The sequence below is a fragment of the Lycorma delicatula genome, chromosome 6 (assembly GCF_047948215.1).
Source record: "Lycorma delicatula isolate Av1 chromosome 6, ASM4794821v1, whole genome shotgun sequence".
Classification (NCBI taxonomy): domain Eukaryota; kingdom Metazoa; phylum Arthropoda; class Insecta; order Hemiptera; family Fulgoridae; genus Lycorma; species Lycorma delicatula.
The window spans coordinates 131,625,294-131,651,256 of record NC_134460.1 but is presented as its reverse complement, the minus strand read 5'-3'; the positions used below and the strand labels follow the sequence as shown (position 1 = coordinate 131,651,256).

Genomic DNA, 25,963 nt, shown 5'->3' with positions numbered 1-25,963 from the left:
CAGCGTACATTATTTCGTAAAACACAATAGATAAATAAAATAATAAATGTTTCTTCTTGTTATCAAAAGAACAGTTGCTTAACTTGCCGCAAAAAGCAGTATAATATAATTGTGATTCTGTGGCTTTTGGAACATCAGAAAAGAAAATATACTTTATTGGCAAATACTTAACAATGTACGTCATTTGTTTGGCATTCCATAACGTATTGCACTAAAAAGGGGTAAAATTTCGAGTTACAGAACTACTCTAACGGTAAGAGTATCTTTGGACTACGTAAATACTACAGAGATGAATCTGATGATGAATGGTTTTCGTAGCAAACAGTTCAAAACAAACATACTTATTTACAGTTAGTAAAATGAAATTAAGATGTTTGCGGGTGATTGTGAAATCGTATTGAAAACGTTGTAATGATCAAATTTCCTATTATTTATGGAGTTACAAGGTAAATTTGTGTTCAATTAACACTTATTAGAATTCTTCTATTTACGTCGTGTACGTTATTATCAATAATTGTTAATAATAATGTAAGTTTGTAGTGTTATGTCTGGCAATAAATACGAAGTGTTTCAGTATTTAAATGAGTGAAATATTTATGAAAACTGTCTTAAGGGAAAATCACACGTTGTGTTTGTTACCAAGTCTTACCGTTTAGATTTTTACAGCGCTAATGAGAGGCAGTCTTAGAATGAATTTGTAGGTGGCTTGTAATATGTCGCTAGAACAAACTGCTTGTGAAGGTTAGTTTTGTAGTGAATTTAGAATTGCATGTAATTCTGTTAATTAAGAAATGTTTACTACATTCGTCATCCCGTACATTAATATTGATTATGAATCCGACGTTTATTTAAGTATTGCCAATTAATATTTATGTCAATAAAATAGGCATGACAGTTAAATTTTCATGATTTTTCTTTTATTAAATTTTCTTTTACGATTTTTTTTCTCCCGTATTCTCAGTGTTATGTAGATGATTTGGTTTATAGTGATGGAACTAGCGATATTTCGCGATTGTAAACGTTGGTTACTTACTTATTGGTTGTGGAGATATGTTTTGTGAATATTTTAGGTTACAATTTAATTTTAACTAGAGACAAGCTGATCTGTACAATTCTCGTAACATTCTTTTCATAGCCTTAACTCCTATATTTTGTGAACTGATCAAGCAAAAGTAACTGCCATAATAAAGAAAATTACTTTATTTTACTTGTTACACCAAGTTACTGTATTCTTTGTAACGGTAGAACAAGGCAGAAATTAGTAATTGTATGAAACGCCTCAGTTAAAGGTCTTTCATTCTATAATTATAAATTGAGAAAGGGAACTTTGGTTTTCGTTTTGCTTCCTAATTTCTTTGAAATTAGAATTCATAATTATGACTAAAACGATTCTTTGCATACTTTTATTTTACCTACTTTATTTTAAAGTAAAATCACAGAAATAAAGTTGTTACTTTGAAGTGAGCTGCTTACGTTCTTCCACAAGAGAAGTACTTTAACACAATAATTTATCAGTTTATTATTATAAGTTGACTAATAGTTTTAAAAATATAAATCCAGAGAGATAAAAAAATAGTAAAAATTTGATGATTATCTTTTGGAGTGGTATGTTTGAGTTGTTCTTAATGCATAGAGTAGTAATAGGTGCATAACTTGTAGATAATACAGGTTATTTGAAGTAAATTTTAGAGTAGGCTTTATAGAAGTAGCCGCAAATATGTTGAAATATACTTTAGGAATTACTGCTTTTGTTCTATTGTTTAATATGAGTATTTGCATTGAAAATTATTTATTAAAGCCCTAAAAATTATTGTGCAGTAATTTTATGAATGAAAATTGTATAATTGATTAAAAATATCTAAAGGTAATCACAGTTGAATGTGTATAACTGCTGCATGAAGGACATCTGGCAGGCAACATTGCCTTTTCTTAACTTCCACATATTCAACAATAAATTAAAAATATATGTATTAAATATCTCCACTTTATAAGTTTAATATATTTTTTTACAACGCTGATTTCAAAACAAGTCAACACGCTCTTCCATGCTTCTAGGAGTTGCAGCTGGATAGATACCTTTTCATAAAAATAATGGAAAATGAAAAAGGTGTTAATGGCAAGTATTGAAAAGGAGTTGATACTTAGAGAAATGTATTTAAAACACATGTTAAAGTGATTAAAAATTTGAATCAATCTTGTCCTGGAATTTACACATAATTTGTTGAAATGGGACTTTCAATACTAGCTCCAAAATTGTAACTGTACTTTTATGGTGGCTTTATAAAAAACGCGTACAAATGATGTTCAGAAACATTTTGAATCATGTCTGTTAACAGACAACATTTCTGAAACAGCATAAAAGTTGTAAACACAAATTGTAAATTTATTATTCTTCCTGTTTTTCAGTGATAATATTGTATGCAGTTCAGTCATTGCATTATGACACATGTTAGCATATGATTGCTTCCTATATGGCTATAAGTATTCAATAATGCTGATTTTTGAGAAAGAATTACATTATATTTCAGGATTGATGTCTACTTGATGAATTGATACTTATTAGAAAATGCTGTTAGTTATTGTGAATGTAATAACATTATTCTAAGTAAATTAATCATGTAATTGAAATGTTGAAATAATATTAAGATGGTTAAGATATATGTATATATAAAAATTGTTATTAATGAAATGAAAAAAAAGGTTGTGTATTCATAAGAAGGCCACACTTTCAGTGATAGAAAATACTACCTTTTAACAGAAAAGATAATTTTTATTGCTGTCAATAAAAATAAAATTAAATATGCTAAATTCTGTTGCAAATAAGAAAATTTAAAATTTGATAATAAATTTACAAGAAATTTATCCTCAAATTCTTCATGTAGTATTGAATCCATTAGTAAATGATGAGCTCTATGTATTGATAGATAATTTTGCAATATTTTTTTTTAAAGTTATATTCTTATGTTTTAATGTTATTTATTGGTATAGTTTTATGTTGATTTTTTTTATATAAATTTTTTTTTGTGTTAAGAATAAGACTTTCAAGATTAGAAGTGATATGTACCATTATATTATGAATAATACGCACTAATATTCCATTAAGTTAGTATTTTCATATGTTTTGATTTTTGTATATTTTCATACTGTAGGTATCCTTTTAATAGATATTGTTTTTGACTAAATTAAATAAACTGCTGGTTATTATAAATTTGTTTATGTAAATAAGTTTATTATAAATTTGTTATTGTATAATTTCTATCATTAATTAATTTTTTTTGGAAATTATTTCTGATAAATTCTCACTTGATAGATAATTTGACAAAGCACTTTGGCACTATTCATTTATAACTGATTTCTATCATCTTTTTATATTGTAGATCTTAAAGCTTTTGAGAGACGACTTACAGAAGTCATTGCGTGTCTTCGACCTTCTACCATCAGATGGCGAAGTAAGTTAACATTATTTATCTTTTATTATTTTATTGTAGTGCCTTATGACAAACATTCCTCTGTTATTGGAATGTTTTATAATATGATGAATTTGAAACATAGTGATAAATGGCACTAGAAATGAAATTGTGGGAAAATCTGTCCCAGATTTTGGCACCGTTGTGCTGGTTTTGTTAGCTCTTACGGCTTATAAAATCCCTTCTGCCATTATGAGATTATAGTTTCTGTACACATCCTGCCTGGACTACATACATCAATACAACTTTTCCAGGTATCTGATTATATACTTCCATGATGTTATCTTTGTTTCCAATATTTTCCACATTATGTGATTGATAGTGTTTAAAATAAAATTCCCTTTGTTAATATATGATAGTGTTTAAAATAAAATTCCCTTTGCTAATATATTCTGTAATGCCTTATTTTTATTTAGTTTTGGTATAGAAAGTGGCAGTTTTCTAATCGCCGAATGTATTTAGAAGAATAAAATACAAACAATTATGTTTGTAGCATATTTATAAAACTGTTCAAAAGATTTCCTTCTTTATTCTCTACAATTTTGTACGTTAAATGAAAATTATAGATACTAATGATGTCATATAAGATATGCTCAAGTTCAAATTAAATATTGCCCCTCTGTCCATCAAGCTATGTCAGAAACTTACTTGTAGTGAACAAATAAATTATATAAAAATAGTAACAAGTTTGAGGAGTTGAATCTATTAACTGATTTCATTTGAAAAGTCTTTTTTCAAGTACAGTTTTGATGACTGAAACATGTAGCATATCTCAATTTGAAAAAGATTAATGGAAGACCAAAAAATATTTAGGTGCTGTTCAACTTCTACTATATTTAGAAACTAACAAGCTGATAACAACAAAGGTAAGAAATTGTAATTATTTTTTAAAATAATTTTATCAAAATAGAGTTATTATTTATCTTTAATGTTGTCATTGTTAAAAATTGGTATTAGAAATTAAATACTAGAATAATTAAACTTTTTTTTATGTTAAACTATGCAATTTCAAAATACAGATTTTTTCAGTAAATCGTTTTATTTTTTATAAAATTATTTTTCTCTTTTTAGTCTAACAATGTTTTTTCTGTTGCATGTTTTGCTGGCTAAAGGGGTGCAAAGTTTTCTGCAATAAATCCCATGAAGTATCAATTTATACAAACCTGATCTCTTCTGAAATTGTAACTGATGAAACTTTTGATCCTGGTAATGTAAATGGAGAGGATTAAAGAAGTGAACAATTGTAAAAAATATTAATTCCCTTAAAAAAAACACAAAACCTGATTTTATAGTAGATGAAGATTGTGATTGTGTATCCACCATGTATTTTTAAAGATTAAATAGTATTATTGAACTATAGATATATATATATTTTTTTTTACCTAATATGAACGGTAAATTAAAGCGTCTATAGGGTTAGTCCACTCTAGTTTATACAATTAATAAACTAAGATGGACCAGTAATGTGTAAAGTGAATTAACTATGTCATTGATTTACAGCATAGTATTTTTTTGTCGTCTTTCTTGTCTAAATTGTTACAAATGAAGTAGCAAAATTATACTATTAAAATAATATATGTAAAGCATATTGGTTATAGTATGATGTACATGACAATATAATTGGGTTTCTCAATATTTATTTAGTTCTTAACTTTTTTTTTTCAGAAAGTATAATAAGCATACTTACATTTCACATGTTCTATGTAGTAAGATAATATAAAGAAATTCTTTCTTAAAAGAAAAAAGTTAAAAAATATTAATATAATTACTCCCGCCTATTGATACTTCTTTCTGAATTAATAATACGATTATTTAAAATAATACAAATGTCGATATTATGTAATGTAGATATATTTAGTGACTTGCAATTACACACAGTTTTTAGTCACTGAGAAAATTAAAACGTAACACAATAAAATATAATTTACTATATCTGTTTCAGAATATTGCGAGTCCTACTTTACATTGTTGTCCATTCACATCATGAAATATTAAGGAGTTAATCTTTTATTTATGAGATGCGATTGGAAAGTTTTTAAGACACGCCGTCACTGCTCAATAGGAGGGAGTAGGTTTACCCATGGGTGAGGAAGGGGAAGCTTGTTTTATTCTTGAAACATTCTGAAAAGATTATCCCCGTGATGTCTTCTTTATTCAGTAAAGAGTGGCATCCTGGTGAGTGAAGATGTGTTTTCGGTTCTCGCTAGATTATTGGTTTTGCAGAATGGAAAACTAATAAAATTTTTGTTTGAAAACTGGGAAATCAGCTTCGAAGACTTATGAACACAGCTTTCAAGGGGTAAATATCTGAGCTGATCAAATGTTTTTATCTGGTTAAACAGATTTAAGGGTGGCCATAAATCAGTCGATTTAGTGTGGTCCGACCATTAAAATTAGGGAGATGGCTGATGAACGATTTAAATTTCTGTGCGGTTCAGTCAGTTTAACATAAGATTTGAACATGCATCAAGTGTCTGCGAAATTCATTCTAAAATTGTTGTCAAACCAGCAGAAACTACACCAGCTTGAAGTGTCCCAAGAACTGGTTATTTGGGCTGAAACTGATGAGATTTGTTAAATAGGAATAATTACAGGTGACAAATCATACATAGTTCATGGATATGAACCAGGACCAAAGGCACAATCATCATAATGGAAGGGTCCAAGTTCACCATGACAGAAAAAAGCTCAGCAGAGTTGAGCTTTTTGTTGGCAGCTTTCTTAGATTCTACCAGTATTGTGCTTGATGAATTTCCCCCTTAGCGCAGACAGTCAATCAGGAGTACTATAAAAGTGTCCTTCAACATTGCGTGAAATGTATGGAAGAAAAGGTCTGCACTCTGGCGAGACAAGAATTGGGTCCTTGACAATGCACAGATTCATTGTGTGTTCTCAATCACAGAAATTTTTGATGAAATTGCAAATTCCTGTAACCTCCCTATTCCCCTGATTTAGTCCTTGCCAACTTCTTCCTGTTTCTTAAATTGCAATTTTCACTGAAAGGGAACTGATTTGACTTAAATGAAGACCTTAAGGCAAATATGGAGAGTGTTTTAACACCATTAAGAAATAAATGGAGTCAGTGTGTTCATTCAGAAACAGACTACTTTGAAGGAAATCTATCGCAATAGCTTATTAGTACTGCCATTTTTAAATGCACACATACATATACACACACACACACACATATATATATATGCAAATATTTGCAGAATTTCAGTCACATGTATATATAAAATATTTACACAATTAATTTTATACTTTCACGATATAATAAGAATTATAGTGCTGACAGTCTGACTACACAGAACAATGTAAATAAACAACTCACCATTACAGCTGGGTCAGTTGATTATAATCAAATACACATGAAAATCCCTCGCTTTACACTGTATTAAAACTAACTAGTGTTATCTATCATTGTAGAGTACTATTAAAAAAATAATAAAACAACAGAGACAGAGAACAAATTAAACTGGACAAAAGGTTGACATCAGAATATTCTGTCAAAGGCCCTAATCATGCACATCGGCCATGTCAGAATATTCTGATACTGGTAAGGGGCTAATGAAAATGGCAAGTAGTATTTACACTATTGTCCATAATGTGAAATTTCTTGTGTCATAAGAAATTCTCATCGATTGATCAAATTGATTCATCTGCAAAAGAATTATAAATGATATTGTTTTTCTTTAAAGTATTGTAATAAAATGTTAAGCTTCATTATTAAATATTTATTATCCTGTAACATTTCCATCTAAATTTTATTATTTCATTTTCACTTCTAATAATTTTATTATTTATTTTGAAAAATAATGACTTTTAAAGACATAAAAATGGATTGTTAAGTTATTATTTGGAGCCTTTAAGTATGAATTATTTGGATCAATATTATTAATTAACAAATTTCAACTTTCCTTGCATGTATATTTACAAAAAAGAGAATCAGAAAAGAGAACTGTTATTATTTAATAGCACAAAAATTAGTTGCTGTATGAGAAAGATCTTATTATTTATTGTTATATTGCCTTTTTTAATAAATTAAAAACCCATTCAAAAGATATTCTAACCAATTTACTTAAAATAAGGTTTAAAGATTTTTTTTTTTCAGAGAAGCAAATATTAATCTCTTAGTGTATGTGTTTTTAAGTAATACCAATTTTAAAAATTCTTGAAATTTTAGCCTGTATCTAATGATGCTTATAGCACCAAAAATTACATTAATTTCCAAGTTTCTTTTTTAGAAGATTTCTTCCCATCTTCATTCTACATACCTATTATTTGCTGTTAAATTAACACAGTTTTCCTCCCTAGTTACCTATATCACATAGAATATGAGCCAAAAGTCAATAAAGCATATGATGTCTGAAGTACACAAAAGTTGTTCCTCTTTTTACCTGCAATTTAAATGTCACAGTGCTTGTTACAATTTAAAAATGATTAACACTTCATTTCTGTTAAAATTACCCTTAAATTAATCTTATATTAAGAGTAAATGTGCTAGAAAACATGCTCTACCAGCTCATTCTGCATTTATTTCTCAAGCTCCTTATAAAATCTGTCAAATGATCCAGTTCTTTCCATTGTACTACTCCATTCACATATTTCATATCCAAATCTTTCCCTCAAACACATCACTCCTAGCTTGTTTTTGAACAGTTTTGTTGAAACAGTATCTAGTAAATGTTGCTTCGATATGTTAAAAAATTTTCAAATATATTTATAATGTTACTTTAAAATCTATGTACAAAAGATTCTGTATTTTTTAAAAATAAATAGTATAATTCTGAGTTCCATGACTGTGTTGTTAATAATAAATTTGAAAAATTTCTTAACTCATTCAACTACTCCACATCTGCCTCCTGTATTATTACATAAACACATAGATTTCACTGGTATTTCCTTTTTAATTACAACTTTATTGTGCACTCTATAGCACCTTTTTACATGCTTGCATTCATGATGCATAAGCAGCTGCTTAATGAATCATAGTGAGAAGTAACCTCAGTCCCTGATTTAAGATCTACTGACATAATTAAGATTCATGTTCTAAAATATAATGATACATGTCTTCTACTCTTGCCCACATTAACTTTGGTAAAGACTAAAAAGATTTTGTTTATCCCGATTTCTCATCCCGCTTTATTAATTAACGTATGATCTATTAAAAAAAATCACGAATAACTTTAAAATCTCTAATTATTTTTAATAAGATATTTGAAGAACAGCTAACTGCTCTGATGGGTAAATCTCTATCTCCATATCCTTGATCCTTCTTCCCTATTGTAAGTTATGTGTATTCATATCTGAGCCTGCCAAGTTCTTGGTGGGACTTTAAGAACCAGAGTATTGTTGGTATCAACCTTCATTCTACCATTCGTCACACTTATATCATATCTGCTGCACAATTTTATATCATGCAACCTCTTCTGTTCACAATTGCATAGTAAATTATAATCAAATGGCTTATTACAATTTTTTTCCAGCCCAGGAATTGATTGTACGCATTGCGTAAAATCAATACGGCAAATAAATAGTAAAAGCAATAAATAGTTCCACTATTATGTGTAGATTGCAGCTGCTTTTACAATTTTCATAAATCAATTTTTATGTGTTATATTGTAATACGTTTGTTCTCAAAGTGGATGATAACACCCCCTTGTGGACACTGGAGGCCTTAAGGGGGAGCAGTAGATGGCCCACAGAAAATTAAGGTCTAGGAAGGTAATGGATGATTAAAAAAAAAAAAAAAAGGCAAAGATTATGTTTTCTTGATATTTCAGACTAAAACTAAATACCTACTATACTAATACAAAAACAGTAATTGCATTTGCTGTTTTTAAGATACGCTTTTAAAAGAACAATTGCAATTATTATTTTTAGTTTAAAAATTTTGGAGAGCAATAGAAAATTTTTGATTCTCAATGTTGGCAGTAGGAGAAAAAAATGATTATCAGTGTTGTAATGATATGTAAATACGTACTACATTACCTTTGTTTTTATTAATTATTGATTACCTTCATTTTAAAATTGTACGAAATAATTTTCTAGAGTAAACTACTTCAAAGCTAAACCGAATTGCTTTATTGTATTGGAATTATAGATATATTCTCTCTTATTGTTATGAATGCTATTTCATTATGATAGGATTATGGCCATTGTCAAAGGAGTAGAATAATTATTATATTTATAAATATTTGTTGAATTCAATAATTTGATTTACAGTAGTGTGAAGTTAATCCAAACCCAGATGTTATTTAATAAAAAAGTAGATTTTTTTTTCTACTTTAGTGTAGAAAAAAATCATATCTGTCAATTTGAATAACGTTTCAATTAATATGTCCTTTATTCTTAATCACTTCATGTATGCGATTTGGCATAAATTCATCAAATGTAGCACTACACATTTTTGATTTCTTCAAGAAATCATAAAACCATACCAATATTTATTGCTTTGGTCAATTGTTTGGTACATTTCATTTTTATGAGTTGTTTTTTGACTATTGTCCAAAGATTGAGGATTTTATTTTACTGCCATATTTGTCTTTCCTATGAGGTAAAAAGGAAATAGTTTATAAACTTTTTAAAAATAAATATTCATTGTCCGTAGTCCAACACCATACAGAAGTTATTTGCCATTGTGTCATACTGGTATGCTCAGAAAACAAATGATTTTCGAACACTTGGAGCTATGTTCATTATTATACATTCAAGATGCACTGAACAAAAAATACCAAAATTTGATTTTGTAATAAAAAATTAAATTAGCTTTCACAAAACACTATTTATAATATGAAAATTTCCAAATAACCAAAGAATAGTAACCTGACATTACATGCTAAATTTAAAAAATGGGTGCGGTCAAGCAGTGCACCATAGAAGTAAACAAAAAAAATTCATGTGTTCAGATTAATTTGCATGCTACTGTAATTAGTAAAGTGTATTGTTTCATATGTAGAACTATATACATATAGTCATTACATACACTATATCAATTACATTTGATCATCTGTTGATGTTGGTAATTTTAAGGTGCCTGAAAGTTATGAAAATGAAAAATATTGTATGTATAATAAGGGGTGTACGTAAAGGTAAAAAGAATGCATGGATTAATATTGTGTTAGTATTCTTCAACTGCTACTATTTTGAGGATTGCCCTTGATATTGCTTCACTTGAATTTTTTACTGTTACCTCCAGTTTGAGTTTTTAGTATTAACATCATGTATTTTTTAAATTAACATACATAGTACTTGCTTTTTACTAAATGAATAAATTGTTTAGTATTGAGAAACTGTTGATAAGGAAATACATTTTAAGTTAACTTAAAATGTATTCCTTACTGTAAAATAAACTAGTGTATGATGCATAATGAAAATAAATTTATAATGAACTTTGTATAAAAATTACCAAAAAAAGTGTGAAGCTGATTCATGGCATGAAAGTAACTGAGTACTCAAGGAACATTGAGTACTTAATTTAATTTGTATCTTTAGTTTATTTGTAGGTCAAATGATTTAAAAAAAATTTTTTAAAGAATCTTGTTATTTTTTATAAGTAGAATCCTGCTGAAACTAATAATGGATTTAAATAATGGTATCTATGTGAAGTTAAGCAATCTATTTAGATGTATTGGAGCTTTTTAAATTGATTCATATAATGGTCTGTTCTTTTGCAAATGATCAACTGCACTGTTCTACATAACATACAACTGTAACATCATATTAATAACATAACATACAACTGTAACTCTTTAATTAAATTGTGTGTAATTATTTGAAATATTATTTTAATCTTATAAGTAAAATTTTTTTCTTCAGATTTTATATAAAAAGACCCATGTATGATTACAGAAAGCATTTTTTTTTTAATCAATATATTCTCAGGTAGAATCAAACCAACCAGATCTTAGATAATGCCATTAATTAAATGTTACTAGTAAACAATTGAATTATAGTTAGAATAAAGGTGTGTTATTTTACTTGCATTTGAATGTATGATTACTGTACAGCTGATTTGTTATATATGCGTTTATCCACTAGTGATCATTCAGTGCTGTTAATAGATTGCAAAAAGTAGTATAACCCTATATTTCTGAATAGAGAAAATTAAAAGAGAAATCATATTAATGACAAATAAAATCAAAATTATTTGTGTTAAATGTCAATTACAAATTTTAAATTTCAGTACAGAATGATTTTATTGTAAATTCTTGGCATTTAATGGAGTTCATGACTAATGTTAATGTTAAAAAACTTGTAACTTTATGTTTCAGTTTTGTTATTCGCAATATCAATATGTACAGCAGTTGGAGCATGGTACTGGTTAAGGGACCCTAATACATCGGCTGTCTCATTCACACAAAGTCTTTGTAATCATCCTTTTTTTACCATCTCCAGTCTTATTCTCTGTAAGTTTACACACACATATATATATTTATATTTATTCATCTTTAAAAGAAATGTGAATCTTCATTGATTTCTTAAAATTTATTTGGCAGATTGAAATCACTCTTCTGAAACCATAAAAATATGTTGAAACATTACATAGTTGTCAATTTTATTTAACTGATTTGCTGCTAAACAGTTATTAATGTGTCTGTTTCTATTCATAATATTTTGTTTTACATTTTCTAGTTCACGTGTTCCTATAAAATAAGAAAATATAGTATTCATTTCTTGTGAAAATATTTTATTACTGAGAAGTTATGCATGCACCTAGTGAGTGCACTTGGCACACTATGCCAAAACATAAAATCATGTTTTAAGTTTTTGTTACTTTGAAGAGAGTAGCTAAGCTACTTACCGAGTTGCAATTGATGGTAGTTGCAAGCAGTGTAATTGCAAATTACAGATGTATTATGTATGAGAGATTATCTCTAAAGTAAAGATCGTTTCATTGTAAAAATTTATTCTGAAAACTTGATAAATATTTTTTATTTTTCTTAAACTACATACCTTATACTACTTCTCTATGTAATCACCACATGAATTAAGATATCTATCGTAGTGATACACTAGCTTCAATATATCTTCATCATATTCTTCTGCCGCCAGTCCATTTAGACACTAATTATCAGTGTTTTTAAGTTCATTGTCACTGCGAATTGTTTACCACTTAAAAATGCCTTCAATTTCCCAAACAAATGATAATCAAACAGAGCTAAGCCCAGATTATATGGTGATGATCATAAATTTCCCGTCCAAATGTTCTCAGTAAATCATGTGTCAGAGCTGCAACATCGCAACATGTGGATGTGCCTTATCATGCAGCAGGACGATACTGTCGGTCAGCTGCCATAACTTGAATGGTTTTTAATGGTGCGCCATAACTTGTGTAGAGTTTTGCAGTAGGCTTTTGCAGTAGGCTTTTGCATTTATAGTTGTTCAACATGGCATGAAATCAATTAGGAATATGCCAAACCGATCCCAGAAGACTGTAGCCATCAGTTTGTGTCTAAATGGTTGTGGCTTGACCTTTGTTGGTGATTGAGGATTACAGCATTCACTTGACTGCCGTTTTCTCTATGGCATGTAATATGAAATCCATGTTTCATTGCTGGTAGCAATTGAATTAAGGAGCTTATCATCTTTTTCTGTGTAGTGCATCAAAAATTCCAAAGCAGATCCCATTTGGATTTTTTTATGACGTTCCATTAAATCGTGAGGCCCCCAACATGCACAAACCTTTCTGAAGCTTAAATGATCATGAACTATGTGACCAATAACAGCTCCTGAAACATTAGGAAAAAGAAGGACCAGGTTGGAAATCGTTGAGCAACGATCTTTTCTGATATCATCATCGATGCGTTTCAACAAGTCCTCGATGGTTATGAAGAGCCTCCTCAAATGTTCATCATGCACATTAATTCTGTTATTTCTAAACCTTTCACACATTTTTGGACATTTCGTTCATTCATTACATTATCATTATTATGATTATCATTATTATTCATTACATTATGGTATACAGCAACCAACTGCCAATGAATTTTAGCTGGCTTAACATTTTGATGGTTTAAAAAAATGTATGACTCAATGTATTTTGCAGTCAGTGACAACATCGATTTTCCTATTCATTTTATAACATAATAACTCACATGTAATCAAAGGTACTACAACATGACAACTTACAGACAACAATGCAGTGTGTACATTACTAGCTTGGCCATGAATGACATAGGTTTGCCAACTTTAAGGAGAGAAATTTCCCAGCGGTCTTTACTTTGTGCACATTCTTATTGAATTATGAGTAGGATTAACACTCTACTACAAACAATTAAAACTGATCAGTTTCATTTTCTCTGCATTGCACTTTTCAGTCTCAATTAGTTGCTTTTATACTTAATGACTGTCAGCATTACAGTTATCTTAAACATTTTATTTCGAATTATCCTGTCATATAAGTTAATTCATTCTAATTAATAAAGTTGAAAAACTTTTGTGAATACCATACGTTTTAATATTAAGGAAACTGAAATAATTAAGGGGATTTCCTTCTTTTAATTTTTGTAAGAGGTAAAACTTCATGATCGTAAAGGTTACATTTTAGATGGGTATAATAATACACAAGGGCTGTACTACACAGAGTATTTAAAGCTTAACGTGTGGGATTGTGCCTCCCTACTTGTGGGATTGTGGTTCTTTGAGTTACTACTACTCTTTTAGGTTTTGTGTTGTATACCTTTACTTAGTACATTTTTGAAGTTTTATAATATTTCATCAGAATAAAATTTTTGTTTTATTTAAACTATAGTGTAGGTAATCATTTTTCTGGAAGTTTTCAGCTTCGGCAAACAAAATCTTTTTTCTAAAAAAAACATTGATACAAATACAGACTGGAAGTTTTTCTGGTGTAAAGAATGGACATAAAAAGAGAAAAATTCTAGTAGCATTAGATACAAATAAATGAACATATAATTCCAACAGGATATAAGCATAATGTTAGTTGCTTTTAAATGGATAAAAAATCCTTACATTAATCATATCCTTACAATAAAATACTGTAACAAAAAAAATAAATGAAAAAATAGATCATTTATGGTTTTGTATGTGTGTGTATATATTTATATATATATATATATATATATATATATATATATATATATAGTATAGTATAGTATAGTGTAGTATATATATATATATATATATATATATATATATATATGTAATTAAAAGTAATAAAAAAATAATTATAATATATAAATTAATAATTAAATTTGTAATTATATTTCTTTTAGATTTTTTGTTAAAAACCTAGGTATCTGAAATTACATAGAATTATATGAGAGGTAGCTGAAATGTAATGCACACTGGAATGTAACAGGATAGCAAAATCTCACACAAAGCGACAAGTATTGCCATCTTGTAGGATCATTCACCTATTACTAAAATTCCAAAACTTGTTAAGCCACAGCCACTCATATTCTGGCAGTCATCATTGTTATGGAGTCAAGTACGCCTCCTGTGTCAATGAATCTAAAGCTACACACAGTGATGAATTTTTAACATGCAAGAAGTGAATGATGGTGAAATTCATTACTGTCTAAAAACTGTTTATGGTAATGAAACTTTTGATTGAAAGTATTGTGAGTAGGTGAGTAATAAATTTTTGTGCATCAAAAGCTGGTAACATGACTTTTGAGGATGAATCTTACAGTGCTCAATCAGTTTCTGTGACAGAAGCACCAAAAGGAAGTGGATGAGTTGATACAAAATGACCATTGCATCATACAACAACGCATTACCACATAGATAGGCATATTGAAAGAATAACATTACTGCATAACAGAGCTACCATAAAATTTGTTTGTGGTGGATGCCATCCAAACTTGCAGAATAAAAAACTGCAAAAGGATTGTTGTGTTTCTAAAATGTTATGTGATGAGGAAAGTGAGATTGTTTTCAATATTATGATGGGAGATAAAACTTAAATATATCATAATGACCCAAAAGAAAAATGGCAGAGCATGGAATATCAGCACTATGGTTCCACCATAAAAAAATTCAAAATAACCCTAAGAAAAATTTTGTTGACAGTGTTCTGAGGTTCTAAACACTTTTATGTGATTGACAACCTGGAAGTTGGTTCAGCTGTAAATTCTGTACAATATATAGAGATGTTAAAACATCTTAGGAGATGTGTGTGTCATGCTGGATATTCAATGGAACCGATAATTCTCTTCCACAGACATAACATGCAACCAATGAGGCTCTTGTGAAGTTAAAATTTAAACCTATTTCACATCCTCCATACTTAACAGATTTGGCATTCTGCAATTTTCACTCCTTTCCCCAATTAAAGAGGGATATTAAGAGTATTCATTTCACGACAGATGATGAACTGAAGGATATAGTGAGGTCATAGAAAGACCACCAGCATTCTTCATTGACAGACCAAGAAAACTATTTCACTTTTGGAAGAAATGTGTTGCTGTAAATGGTGACCACATGGAAAAATAAATGTAAGTTTTTGTTTGAAATAAAATGCACTTAGTCATATTTTTTTCATTGGACTCTTTTTATTTTTGAGTTATGTGCAACTGTGCGTTATGTATCAGCCACCCTTCATATATTAAAAAAATACAACATTGATAACTTTTTAAATGTATAGTACTACTGTACTATTTTTTCATTGAAAGCATAAGTTAATTATCATGTCTAGAACTTACAACTGGGGGTCCTTTTGAAAAACTTTAATTCAAATACATAAAAAGGAAATGAATAGTTCTTCAAAATTGTCAGTTTCTTCTTTTTTTTGTTTCAGTGTTCCTATTTATAATCGGTATTCATAAAAGGGTTATTGCTCCTTCGATTATCACAGGACGTACAAGAGTGGTTTTAAGTGATTTCAACATGTCATGTGATGAGACTGGTAAACTAATATTAAAACCAAGACCAACATTAACTTGACCAGACTGTAATATAGTGGCGATATTTTCATCATCAGCATTATCATCGTCAATTCATTGTTACAATCATTAACTTTAATGTTGAATAGCATAATTATTTTTATTGTATATATATTTATATAACTTCTGTTTTAGTTAATAATACATGTTTATAACAAAAACAATTTGTGTATTATTTAATGATTTAGATAAATGCTGTTATTTTAAAGTACAAATTCATTTTAGTTAAACATATTTATTTTTTATTACTTCTAAAAATATACTATAAATGTTATGAGCAGATCATTCAACCTGAAACTTGTACAGTATTTATATTTTTATAGAAATTAAATGAATTATTTTTTATGAAACGCCAAGTGTATTTATGATAATTACTCACCAACTTGAAAACTTATCATATTATAAAAAATGTGATGTTAAATGTGTGTATAATTTAAAAATACATGTTAAAATGTGAACTGGTTTGGCCATAATTAAATGCAGATTCTGTCTTTAAAATATCCATATTTTATTAAGTATGTGCTCATTTTAACATGCATTTTCAATTTAATAGGATAATTATGTTAGGATAACAATAACAGCAGTGCTAATTTGGTGAGTTATCATAATCAATACTGCTGATCGCTCATAGAAAATATTTGTTTTATTTATTAATGTAACAGGGAATATATTATATATACCGGGTGGTCCATTTAAATTGAGACACATCTATATATATATATATATATATATAAAATTCAAATTTTATACAATTTAATGTTGCTTTCACTTTATACAGCAAGCAAGCAAGTATTGAACAATTTAAACCAGACCAGCCTTGGTCTGATAACACACACACTTATGTGTTATGCATATTACGATATAACAATAATAATTATTACATTTGCATATCATTGTATGCAAATGATACATATATTTTAATGACAGAAGTAAAAAATGTAAGTAATATTTCTTCTGTTATTTGTTATCTGTTGTCAACATATCTAAATTTAAGATCCATAATCCATTGAAAAGATAAATGTAACAATTGTTCTCACTTAACTGACTTAACATTTCCGTATGTATGTAATTTTTAACTTAATATTATTATGTAGAATTTGTGCATTCTTTTTTGTGGATAGCTAAAGAAATTTGATTGAAAAATTGATATATAAGTTTTGAAAGTGAAGAAATTTTTTTTCAACTGAACTAGATTAATAAACTAATTTAAGTAGTAGATGATTATAAAATATTTTACCTGGTATAATTCCAATTATAAAAAAAAAAAAAAATTACCAATAATTTTTTAATATAAAATTGTCTTTGTTCAACCATTTAACTACTTTAGCTGAAAATGAAAGAAATCTGAGAGTGACAGATATTTTAATTTGGTTTTTATAGATGGTATTTGATTTTCACATCTTGTACCCAGCCATCTTAAATTAATAAATTTATTAAAGCTTTTAAAATTAAGATGAGTTTAGAACATGTTTGGAGGTACTCAGCTTACATCTTTCAAACCTTAATTAAACCTACCTGCCCTTGTTTAAAAAGTTTTTACTTCCTCAGTTTCTGTAGTATGTACAGAAGAAAATTTTTGCTATTGTATAAATTTAAATATGTGATGTATTTGGAAATACTTTGACCGTTTATTAAAAAAATATAAAAACTTAAAAATTGTGTATATGTTTTAATTTGTATTATAAAAATGGTTAAATTTAAGTCATGGTGTGATACTTTGTGTATTTATAGATTTATTCTATTAAACATTTTAAAAGTCCAATAAGGTAGTGCTACATATTAAAGATGGCTGGACTTAAAAAAATTTTACTTGTTCATATTTTTTGTTCCTATAAAAACAATGTACATCAGAAAATTATATACATTATGAAAATCATTTTTATAAAAGCACCTATACAACTTATTTTTCTCACATAGAGATTCTGTCTCACTAGTTTTTCAGCTTAAGTATTATTCTACTTCTAGTATCTCATCTTCATTTTATTTTTCTTTAATATGCAAGATAAAGATGATATTTTTATTCAACATTTTTCCTTTTAAAAATTTTAATGAGTTTAATGGTTATTTGTATATTTAAGAATTTTTTTCATTTCAAACCCTATTATATCTTCAAACTAATTCTAAGCACTCTCCTATAAATCTTTGTTTAAAAAATCTTATCAATTTTAATTATGCTTCTACCACAGTCTAAGACTCAACATCATGTAATAACAAGAAAGAACATAATACTGAACCCTTTTTATCCTCTAATTAGTTTAAACTATGATTACACAATACTTAAACTCAGGTAAATTACCAAATATTAAAAAATAAATTTCTATTCACATAACCCATAATGTTGTTTTTTGAGGACTTTTTGAATAACATGATATATATATATATATATTAGTACTGATGACAAAACGAGAGTGGAGGAGCTAACAAAGCTGGTTCCCCTTTCTGACACACCGAACATTAACCCCCCCACTCTACCATCCAGCTTGGAACTGCTTACTGCGTAGAATAGCAAAATTACCTTTTAAATTTGATTCACCCTTATAAATCTTGTACAGTAATGTAACAAAATGATCAATTACCTTACTGTACATTTATAAATTTAACTGAAAAATTATTGATGAAGCAGTCAATACGGGGTGCATTTATTATTATTTTTTTTAATGTTTAAAGGAAAGCTTGTAACTCTTGGGAGTTAGGTACACAATCTGTTATCATAGATATACTTTCCACTTCACATGGTTAACTATATATTTGTAGAAGGAAGTTTGAATCAGTTTACCCCATATATTTTATCTTATTTTTCTGCTAAATTATGAATAAAACATGATATTTATTTAATATATATATAAAACAAGATTTTCAAATATCTAAGAAATAAAATTTTAAAAAATAATGCAAATTAGACCTTGTGAAATATACATAAAAAATAAAAATAACATTTTCTATGCTTTCAGAATAAATGCCAACAGTCTTCTCCCTTCTCATTGTTTTTTATTTAATAATTATGAATAACATAATTTTTATGTCAAATAAAAGTTATTCTTAAATACATCTTTAATAATCACAAAATTTTTAAAAGCTACAGCATTTGAAACAAAGTATTGATTATTCAGCCTGTTTTACGACCAAAGCTAGGTTAGAGGGCAGTCCTTACTTTATTAAAGTTAAATAAATGTTTATGGTTTTGCTATTAATTTTACTAGAAATTACCAAAGAATTAGTACATAAATTTATGAGCAATGTAATGCCAGTTTGAAACATACTTTTTACTTTCTCAAAATATTTTTTTAATAGTAATTTTGTGTGTAACAGATAAGAAAATTACTTTTATTTTTCATTTATATTAATAATTTACTTTGCTCACTAGTAATAAATATTAAGTTGATGACTTGAAAATCCAATCTTTGTTAATATAAATTTGTATCAACAATATGATTACTGAAATATGCAAGCAATTAGTTTTATTTTACTTATTTTTTTCTTCATATAAATTTTATATAAACATTTTATTTCATTATTTTATATGTGGTGCATAAGTGACAGCTCAAATAATTCTGCTGAAAATAAACAGTAATTAGGAAAAATAAAAATTTTAATATAAATTTCAGAATTAATTAATATTAACAAAAATACTCTTGTAGCAAATTCTGTTTTATCTGAAAAGTTATTAACATACATTAGGTGTGTAACATTTTACAGAGATAAAAACAAGAGTAAGAGTCAACATTAATTTATGAACATAAGTTACAAGAATTAAAATGCTTTGAAATTGTGCTGACAGTTTTCAAATAGGTTTATAAACTTGTGTATTGTTCTTAATAATTTTCTAATGGATGATGACCAAATAAAGTCAGTAGGAATAAAGTAATATTACCGAGTAACCTGGATGACACAATTTGTAAGACTACCTAAAGTAAAAGAATTCAAAAATTAACCAGAGCATAATGATAACAATGTAACAAACAAAACACATGGACAGTTTGACACCATCAGAGCAACTGTGGTGAACAAGATGCTCGTAGGCATGGCAAGATCTCCAACCAGGAAAGGTGTAAATTGGTTTTGAAAGTTACAAATCTTAGATTATATATATTTAGTCTGACAGCTTTAAATTTTCTGCATGCAATAAAGCCCTGTTGTGAACAGAGAAAAGTTCTCCCTTGTAGGACACCTTCACTTGCCTTGAAAAACTGAATATAACCTGTATTTCAGTGGGCTTGATTGTTACACAACAGTATATATTTGACTCTCTGAAAAAGGAAACCACTTCATTTATCTTAATAAGCCTGGATAGAATCTTGTTATTTTGAGGAGGATGGCCGTGTCATTTTTGGCATTACTTTTAATGCACATCAGGTCCTTATAACTTATTTTTAATTTATCCTATACATGGGAGGACAGATACTTCTTGATAGCAGAGACATCATTGAAATCAGTTAATAATAATTTAACTTAAACAAATGCTTTTAAATTAACATTTTTGCAACACACAACCACATTACTATTTATTTTTTTACATGTTAATTAAAAAAAAAAAACAACTGTAACCTCAACTTTATGAACTTATCTTACAGTTGATTCAATTATTAAAACTATACTTTTTTCAGAACAGAAATACAGCACAGCTTTTGAAAAAAAATTCTTTTCTTGCTGTTATAATTTTTTTCAGATTGGAGTGTTTTGTTGGATTTTTACAACTGTCTTTTCTGTTAACGCAGAAATTATTAAGTATCTGAATTAATTAATTATGTGGGTTTATAGATATATATTTTCATAGTGGACATTTTAATGTTTTTTTTGTTATCATATATCTATGATAGTAAGGAAATATTTTTGTTTGTTTACCATGAACTTATTATTTCATTAATTTTGTGTAACATTTATATTGATCATACTTTTACTTTGCTTAGTACAATATTCCATTCAACAAGGTGACTGCTTAAGTGGTTGTGAATGTCATTTCCCAGAAACAGAAGTCTTGTACATGCAATTGTGAATATTAAATACACTTTTTCATTTGGTTCAGGGGAGTTATTGTTAGTTATATAAGAATTGTTATGTACCAGGTGTGTTAACATGAAAATGGAATTTATGTACAGAAAATATACATTTATTGTATGAAAATGATAAAAAATATTTTATTCAAAATATCGCTAGCTATACATTTTTCCCATCTCTCTGACAATTTATGAATGCCACACCAAAAAAAACTGTTGCTCTTTTGAGGCAAACCAGTTATCAAGCCATTTTCATAAGAAGTGAAGCACTGCTCAATAAGTGCATGTCCCATCGATGTAAGTAGTCGGATGGAGCCAAGTCTGGTGAGTAAGCCGCATGCAAAAGTATTTCCCAGCTGAACACCTCAATCATTTACTTGACCAATTTTGCTGTGTGCGGTGGTGTATTATCATGAAGCAAAATCACTTTTTGTTGCCTTTTGATATTCTGGTTGTTTTTCATGCAATGATCGATTCAAATCTATCATTTGTTGTCAGTAGCGTTCAGTATTAATGTTTTCGCCAGGTTTTAGCAGCTCATAATAAATACACCCTTCTGATTCCACCAAACATAGAGCATTGTCTTCTTTCCACATCGATGTCAATGGTTCGCTTGGAGTTACTGTAATCTTTTATGCTTAGGATTCTTGAAATATATCCACTTTTCATCACATTTTGATGGAGAAATGACTCTTTTGTACCTGGTGAGCAGCATTTCACAAGTGGTCTTTTGATTTTCTTGCTGTCTTTCATTCAGTTCATGTGGAACCCATTTTCCCATCTTCTACATCTTTCCCATGGCTTTCAAACATATGGAGATGGCTTCTCATATTACTTTAATTGATCTGCGAGTTGTGTTTTAGCATCATCTTCATCCAACAATACTTACAATTCGCTGTCTTCAAAGGTTTTTGGTGGTCACGTTCTTCATTTTCACGTCAAAATCACTTTAAATTTTTTTTTTAAACCACTCGAAGTACTGTGATTTACCAAGAGCATGCTCACCATAAGCTTCGACAAGCATTCTATGCAATTCTGTAGGAGTTTTCTTTAAATGGTAACAGAAAATCAATGCTGTCTGCAAATTGTAGTTTTTAGGTAAAAAACTCAACATGTTCAACGCTAATTAAAACTATGCTGTTGTATGAAACTTGTATTGTTGTCAGTTGAAAATCTTTCTCAGCTGTGAAAAAAAGAAAATGCCACCAATGATTTGGTTTTACGATAACTACATTGACAGCTAGGGCCATTTATGGGCAAATTCTGGTTTCATATTTACACACCTGGTGCACAATTATCATAATTCTGTCTTCCGATGTGTGAAGTCAGTTTTTTAATAAATATTCTGAGTGATTCTCTTTTTAAGTATATTTCTTTCACAAAAATTAATCAGTTAATCATTATCAATTTTTCATGTAGCATTTTCATTAAATGAAGTTGAAGTAAACCTATCAGTAGGTTAATATAATTAAAAATATACACATGTAATAAACTGTAATTAGCTAGTAGCTAACATATTTTATCATTAAGATTCAATTGTAAGTTGTAGCATTAAAATAATATCATTATTCTGTATTTGAATATTATGGAACATCATTATTTTATTAACATTATTGTTTTAATGCATTATACAATATTATTACATTTGTTTGTACAGTGTTTTAAATAGTTTTTGTAAATTAAAATATAACTGGTTATTTTTTAAAACTGTTTTTTATTAATAAATAATTGTGCAGCATAGTTAATATGATACTAAGGATGGAGGGGGACAATTCTGGAAGAAGTCTGTGAAAGAGAGGGTTTAATTAAAAAAAAAAAAAAAAAACAGCTTGATGTAAGAAAAGCAGTGTAAACATTGTTACATCGTATAAGAATTATGCTCTTGTGCTTATATATCTTATGTTTGCACATAAAAACTCATGAAAATGAAATGCATAGACATGTTAAACTGATTATATCATTATATATTAAAAAAAAAAAATTATAATACTGTCTTTAAAGAAAGTGATAAATGTGGCAGTATCATCTATTTAAAGAAGAGCTGCAAGCAGTGTGTGACATACAAGGTCTTTAAATAAAGTAATGAGATTAGTTATGTTTTGGCAGCCAAAGTCGCAACACTGTAAAGTTACTAGTAAACATATGGTTCTATGAAGAGCTCATTCAGATTGGGTATTAATATTTTTAGTCTATTGTTGCCACGTGAGACATAAACAAACTTTTCATGAAATGAGTTTTTGTTGTGCATTACAAAAATTAGTGATACTAATTATGAGCATTGTTGCGCAATCAAGTTTTGTGTTAAAACTCTATAAGAATACTACTGAAACATTTTCAAAATTGAAAAGGGTGTATGGAGATGATGCTCTGTCATGAGTCCAAGTTTTTAGGTGGTTTAAAGCATTTTCAGATGGCCAGGAATCGGTTGCGAATGATCCATGCTCTGGAAGACCGTTAACGTCAAAAAGTGATAACAATGTTGAGCGAATCAGAGACTTGATACGGTGCACCAGCGATTAACTGTCAGAATGATTGCAGAACAATTGAATTTGAACCATACCACAGTCCATCAAATTTGACAAACGAATTGAACAAGAAAAAAGTTTGTGCAAAATTGGTTCCAAAAAACCTCATTACTGAACAGAAAAACAAGGTTGAAGTGTGCTGTAATCTTCTAGGGTGAATTGAAACTGATCCTGATTTTCTAAAAAATGTTTTACTGGTGATGAATCTTGGGTATTTGAGTATGACCCAGAAACAAAACACCAGAGCAAACTCCTTGCTCTGGAAGTGTGCCACTCCGACACACTTCAAAAAAATGTAACCGATCATCTGAAGGATATTCTGGTTTCTGAGTTCCAGCACGGCTATGAAGTGGGGAAAACCATTGCGTAGCTTCCCAAGGGGAAGCCATTTTTAAGGTGATAAGAGTCCATGTATAATTGGATTGTAAATAAAAGGCTTCTCTGAACCAGTCTCATTACTTTATTTACAGACCTTGTATACTGTAATACTGCTATCACCTACTTGTAGGTTTTCCAAACATTTAATTTTTCACAAACACTTATTAAATGTTTATTTAAATGTTTTTCTCTACTGTTTATTAAGTGGTTGGAGAAAAAATTCAGTTGCGTTATTTTTGATCTGCCATTATTTCAGAATTTGTGTTTCAACTTTTAAGGCACTTATGCTTGTATTTCAAGACCTTGGTGCAAATTTAATCCCTAGATGATAATATTTATCCAGAGTAAACAGTCGATACTAATATTTCTGTTTTACAGAAATATTCACGCTAAAATTAAAAGATTTCTTTCAGAGTGTGTGTGTGTAAAATGAAATGAATAATTGGTTCCTCATTTTTCTGCCCCATTTCAAATTTTATTTTACCTACCTGATTTCAAGGCTACATTTCAGGATTCACAGCGGGTGTAAAGTAATAGGTTGGAATGTTATTCAATGCTCAACGTCAACCTGGAAGACTTGGGATCATGTTGGGGTTACCATACCTTAGCCAAGAAACCTAGACTTAAATATGCTAGGTGCTTGCCGCCTCCATGCTTCCTTTAGGATAGAATTTTCTGACCATGTAAGCAAATGAATCTACCAACTAGAGCATTTCTTGGTATAGAAACAATCAGCAAAATTTAAGGTAGGAGTAATCATTTAATGTTATGATTGAGTACTTTCACAGAAAGATTTTAATAAATTTAAAATGGATGTTACATAAAGTCCTCTATTGTTCAAAAACAAAGCTTTTATATCAGTTCAGATAAATCTCTTTTGTACTTATAATTAACTCATCAGGTTGGTCTACTGGTGAACGCATTTTCCCAAATCACCTGATTTGGAAGTCGAGAGTTCCAGCGTTCAATTCCTAGTAAGATCAGTTATTTTTAAACGGATTTGAATACTAGATCACGGATACCAGTATTCTTTGGTGGTTGGGTTTCAATTAACCACACATCTCAAACTGAGAATGTACAAGACTACTACACTTCATTTACACTCATACGTATAATCCTCTGAAGTATTATCTGAAAGGTAATTACTGGAGGCTAAACAGGAAAAAAGTTCTGTACTTATAACTGGGTTGACAGTTCTGCTTGTAGTAAATTAGACATTGATTTGTTGCTCTCTAAATTTTGGTATTTTTGTGTTTTTTTTTAAGTTTTATTCAAGATTTGATATGAAAATAATACAAAATTTGATAGTAACAGGCCATGTATTATTATTTGTTGTTTCATTATGTTTAATAATAAAAAATTATATTAATAAATAATGCAACTATTGAATGTCTAATAGAAATGTGGCCAGCATATGCACCAGATTACTCAGCTTACATCTGCTTTGCATCTAAAGTAAATATTACTATTACAATGTTGGAATTCAGCACTGCGAGCAATAATTTTTTTTTTATTATCAGTTATGCAAATTAACCTTGCTTATTTATATTTAGTTATGGAATAGGATTATCAGTGGCACGTTAAATATTATTTTTTATTACGGATATCATAATTTTTCTTTATATTAATTTAATTAGATGTCACGCTTATCTGTAAGTTTCTATCTGTTGGTCCAAACACCTCATTTTGAT

The 25,963-nt window shown here is 28.7% G+C and overlaps 1 protein-coding gene across 4 annotated transcripts; it reads left to right on the top strand.

The window, feature by feature from the left end:
* Nucleotides 1-209: 209 nt before the first annotated feature.
* On the top strand, nucleotides 210-23,064 carry Cnep1r2 (CTD nuclear envelope phosphatase 1 regulatory subunit 2). Of its 4 annotated transcripts, none has more exons than XM_075368546.1 (5): nucleotides 210-446; nucleotides 3,378-3,449; nucleotides 11,741-11,875; nucleotides 16,231-18,141; nucleotides 18,802-23,064. In XM_075368546.1, exons 1-4 carry the CDS (start codon nucleotides 434-436, stop codon nucleotides 16,374-16,376), a joined length of 366 nt encoding a protein of 121 aa, XP_075224661.1. In that variant the 5' UTR covers nucleotides 210-433; the 3' UTR covers nucleotides 16,377-18,141; nucleotides 18,802-23,064. The 4 variants fall into 4 exon arrangements, with proteins under 4 accessions (XP_075224661.1, XP_075224660.1, XP_075224659.1 ...); XM_075368545.1 differs by lacking the exon at nucleotides 210-446 and adding an exon at nucleotides 534-741; XM_075368544.1 differs by lacking the exon at nucleotides 210-446 and adding an exon at nucleotides 777-852.
* The last annotated feature ends 2,899 nt before the right edge of the window (nucleotides 23,065-25,963 follow it).

Coding starts and splice junctions, on each gene's coding strand:
- Cnep1r2 (XM_075368544.1), top strand. CDS start 792: ATGTTTACTACATTCGTCATCCCGTACATTAATATTGATTATGAATCC. Junction 3,450..11,740: donor TTCTACCATCAGATGGCGAA/GTAAGTTAACAT, acceptor TTTATGTTTCAG/TTTTGTTATTCGCAATATCA. Junction 11,876..16,230: donor CATCTCCAGTCTTATTCTCT/GTAAGTTTACAC, acceptor TTTTTGTTTCAG/TGTTCCTATTTATAATCGGT.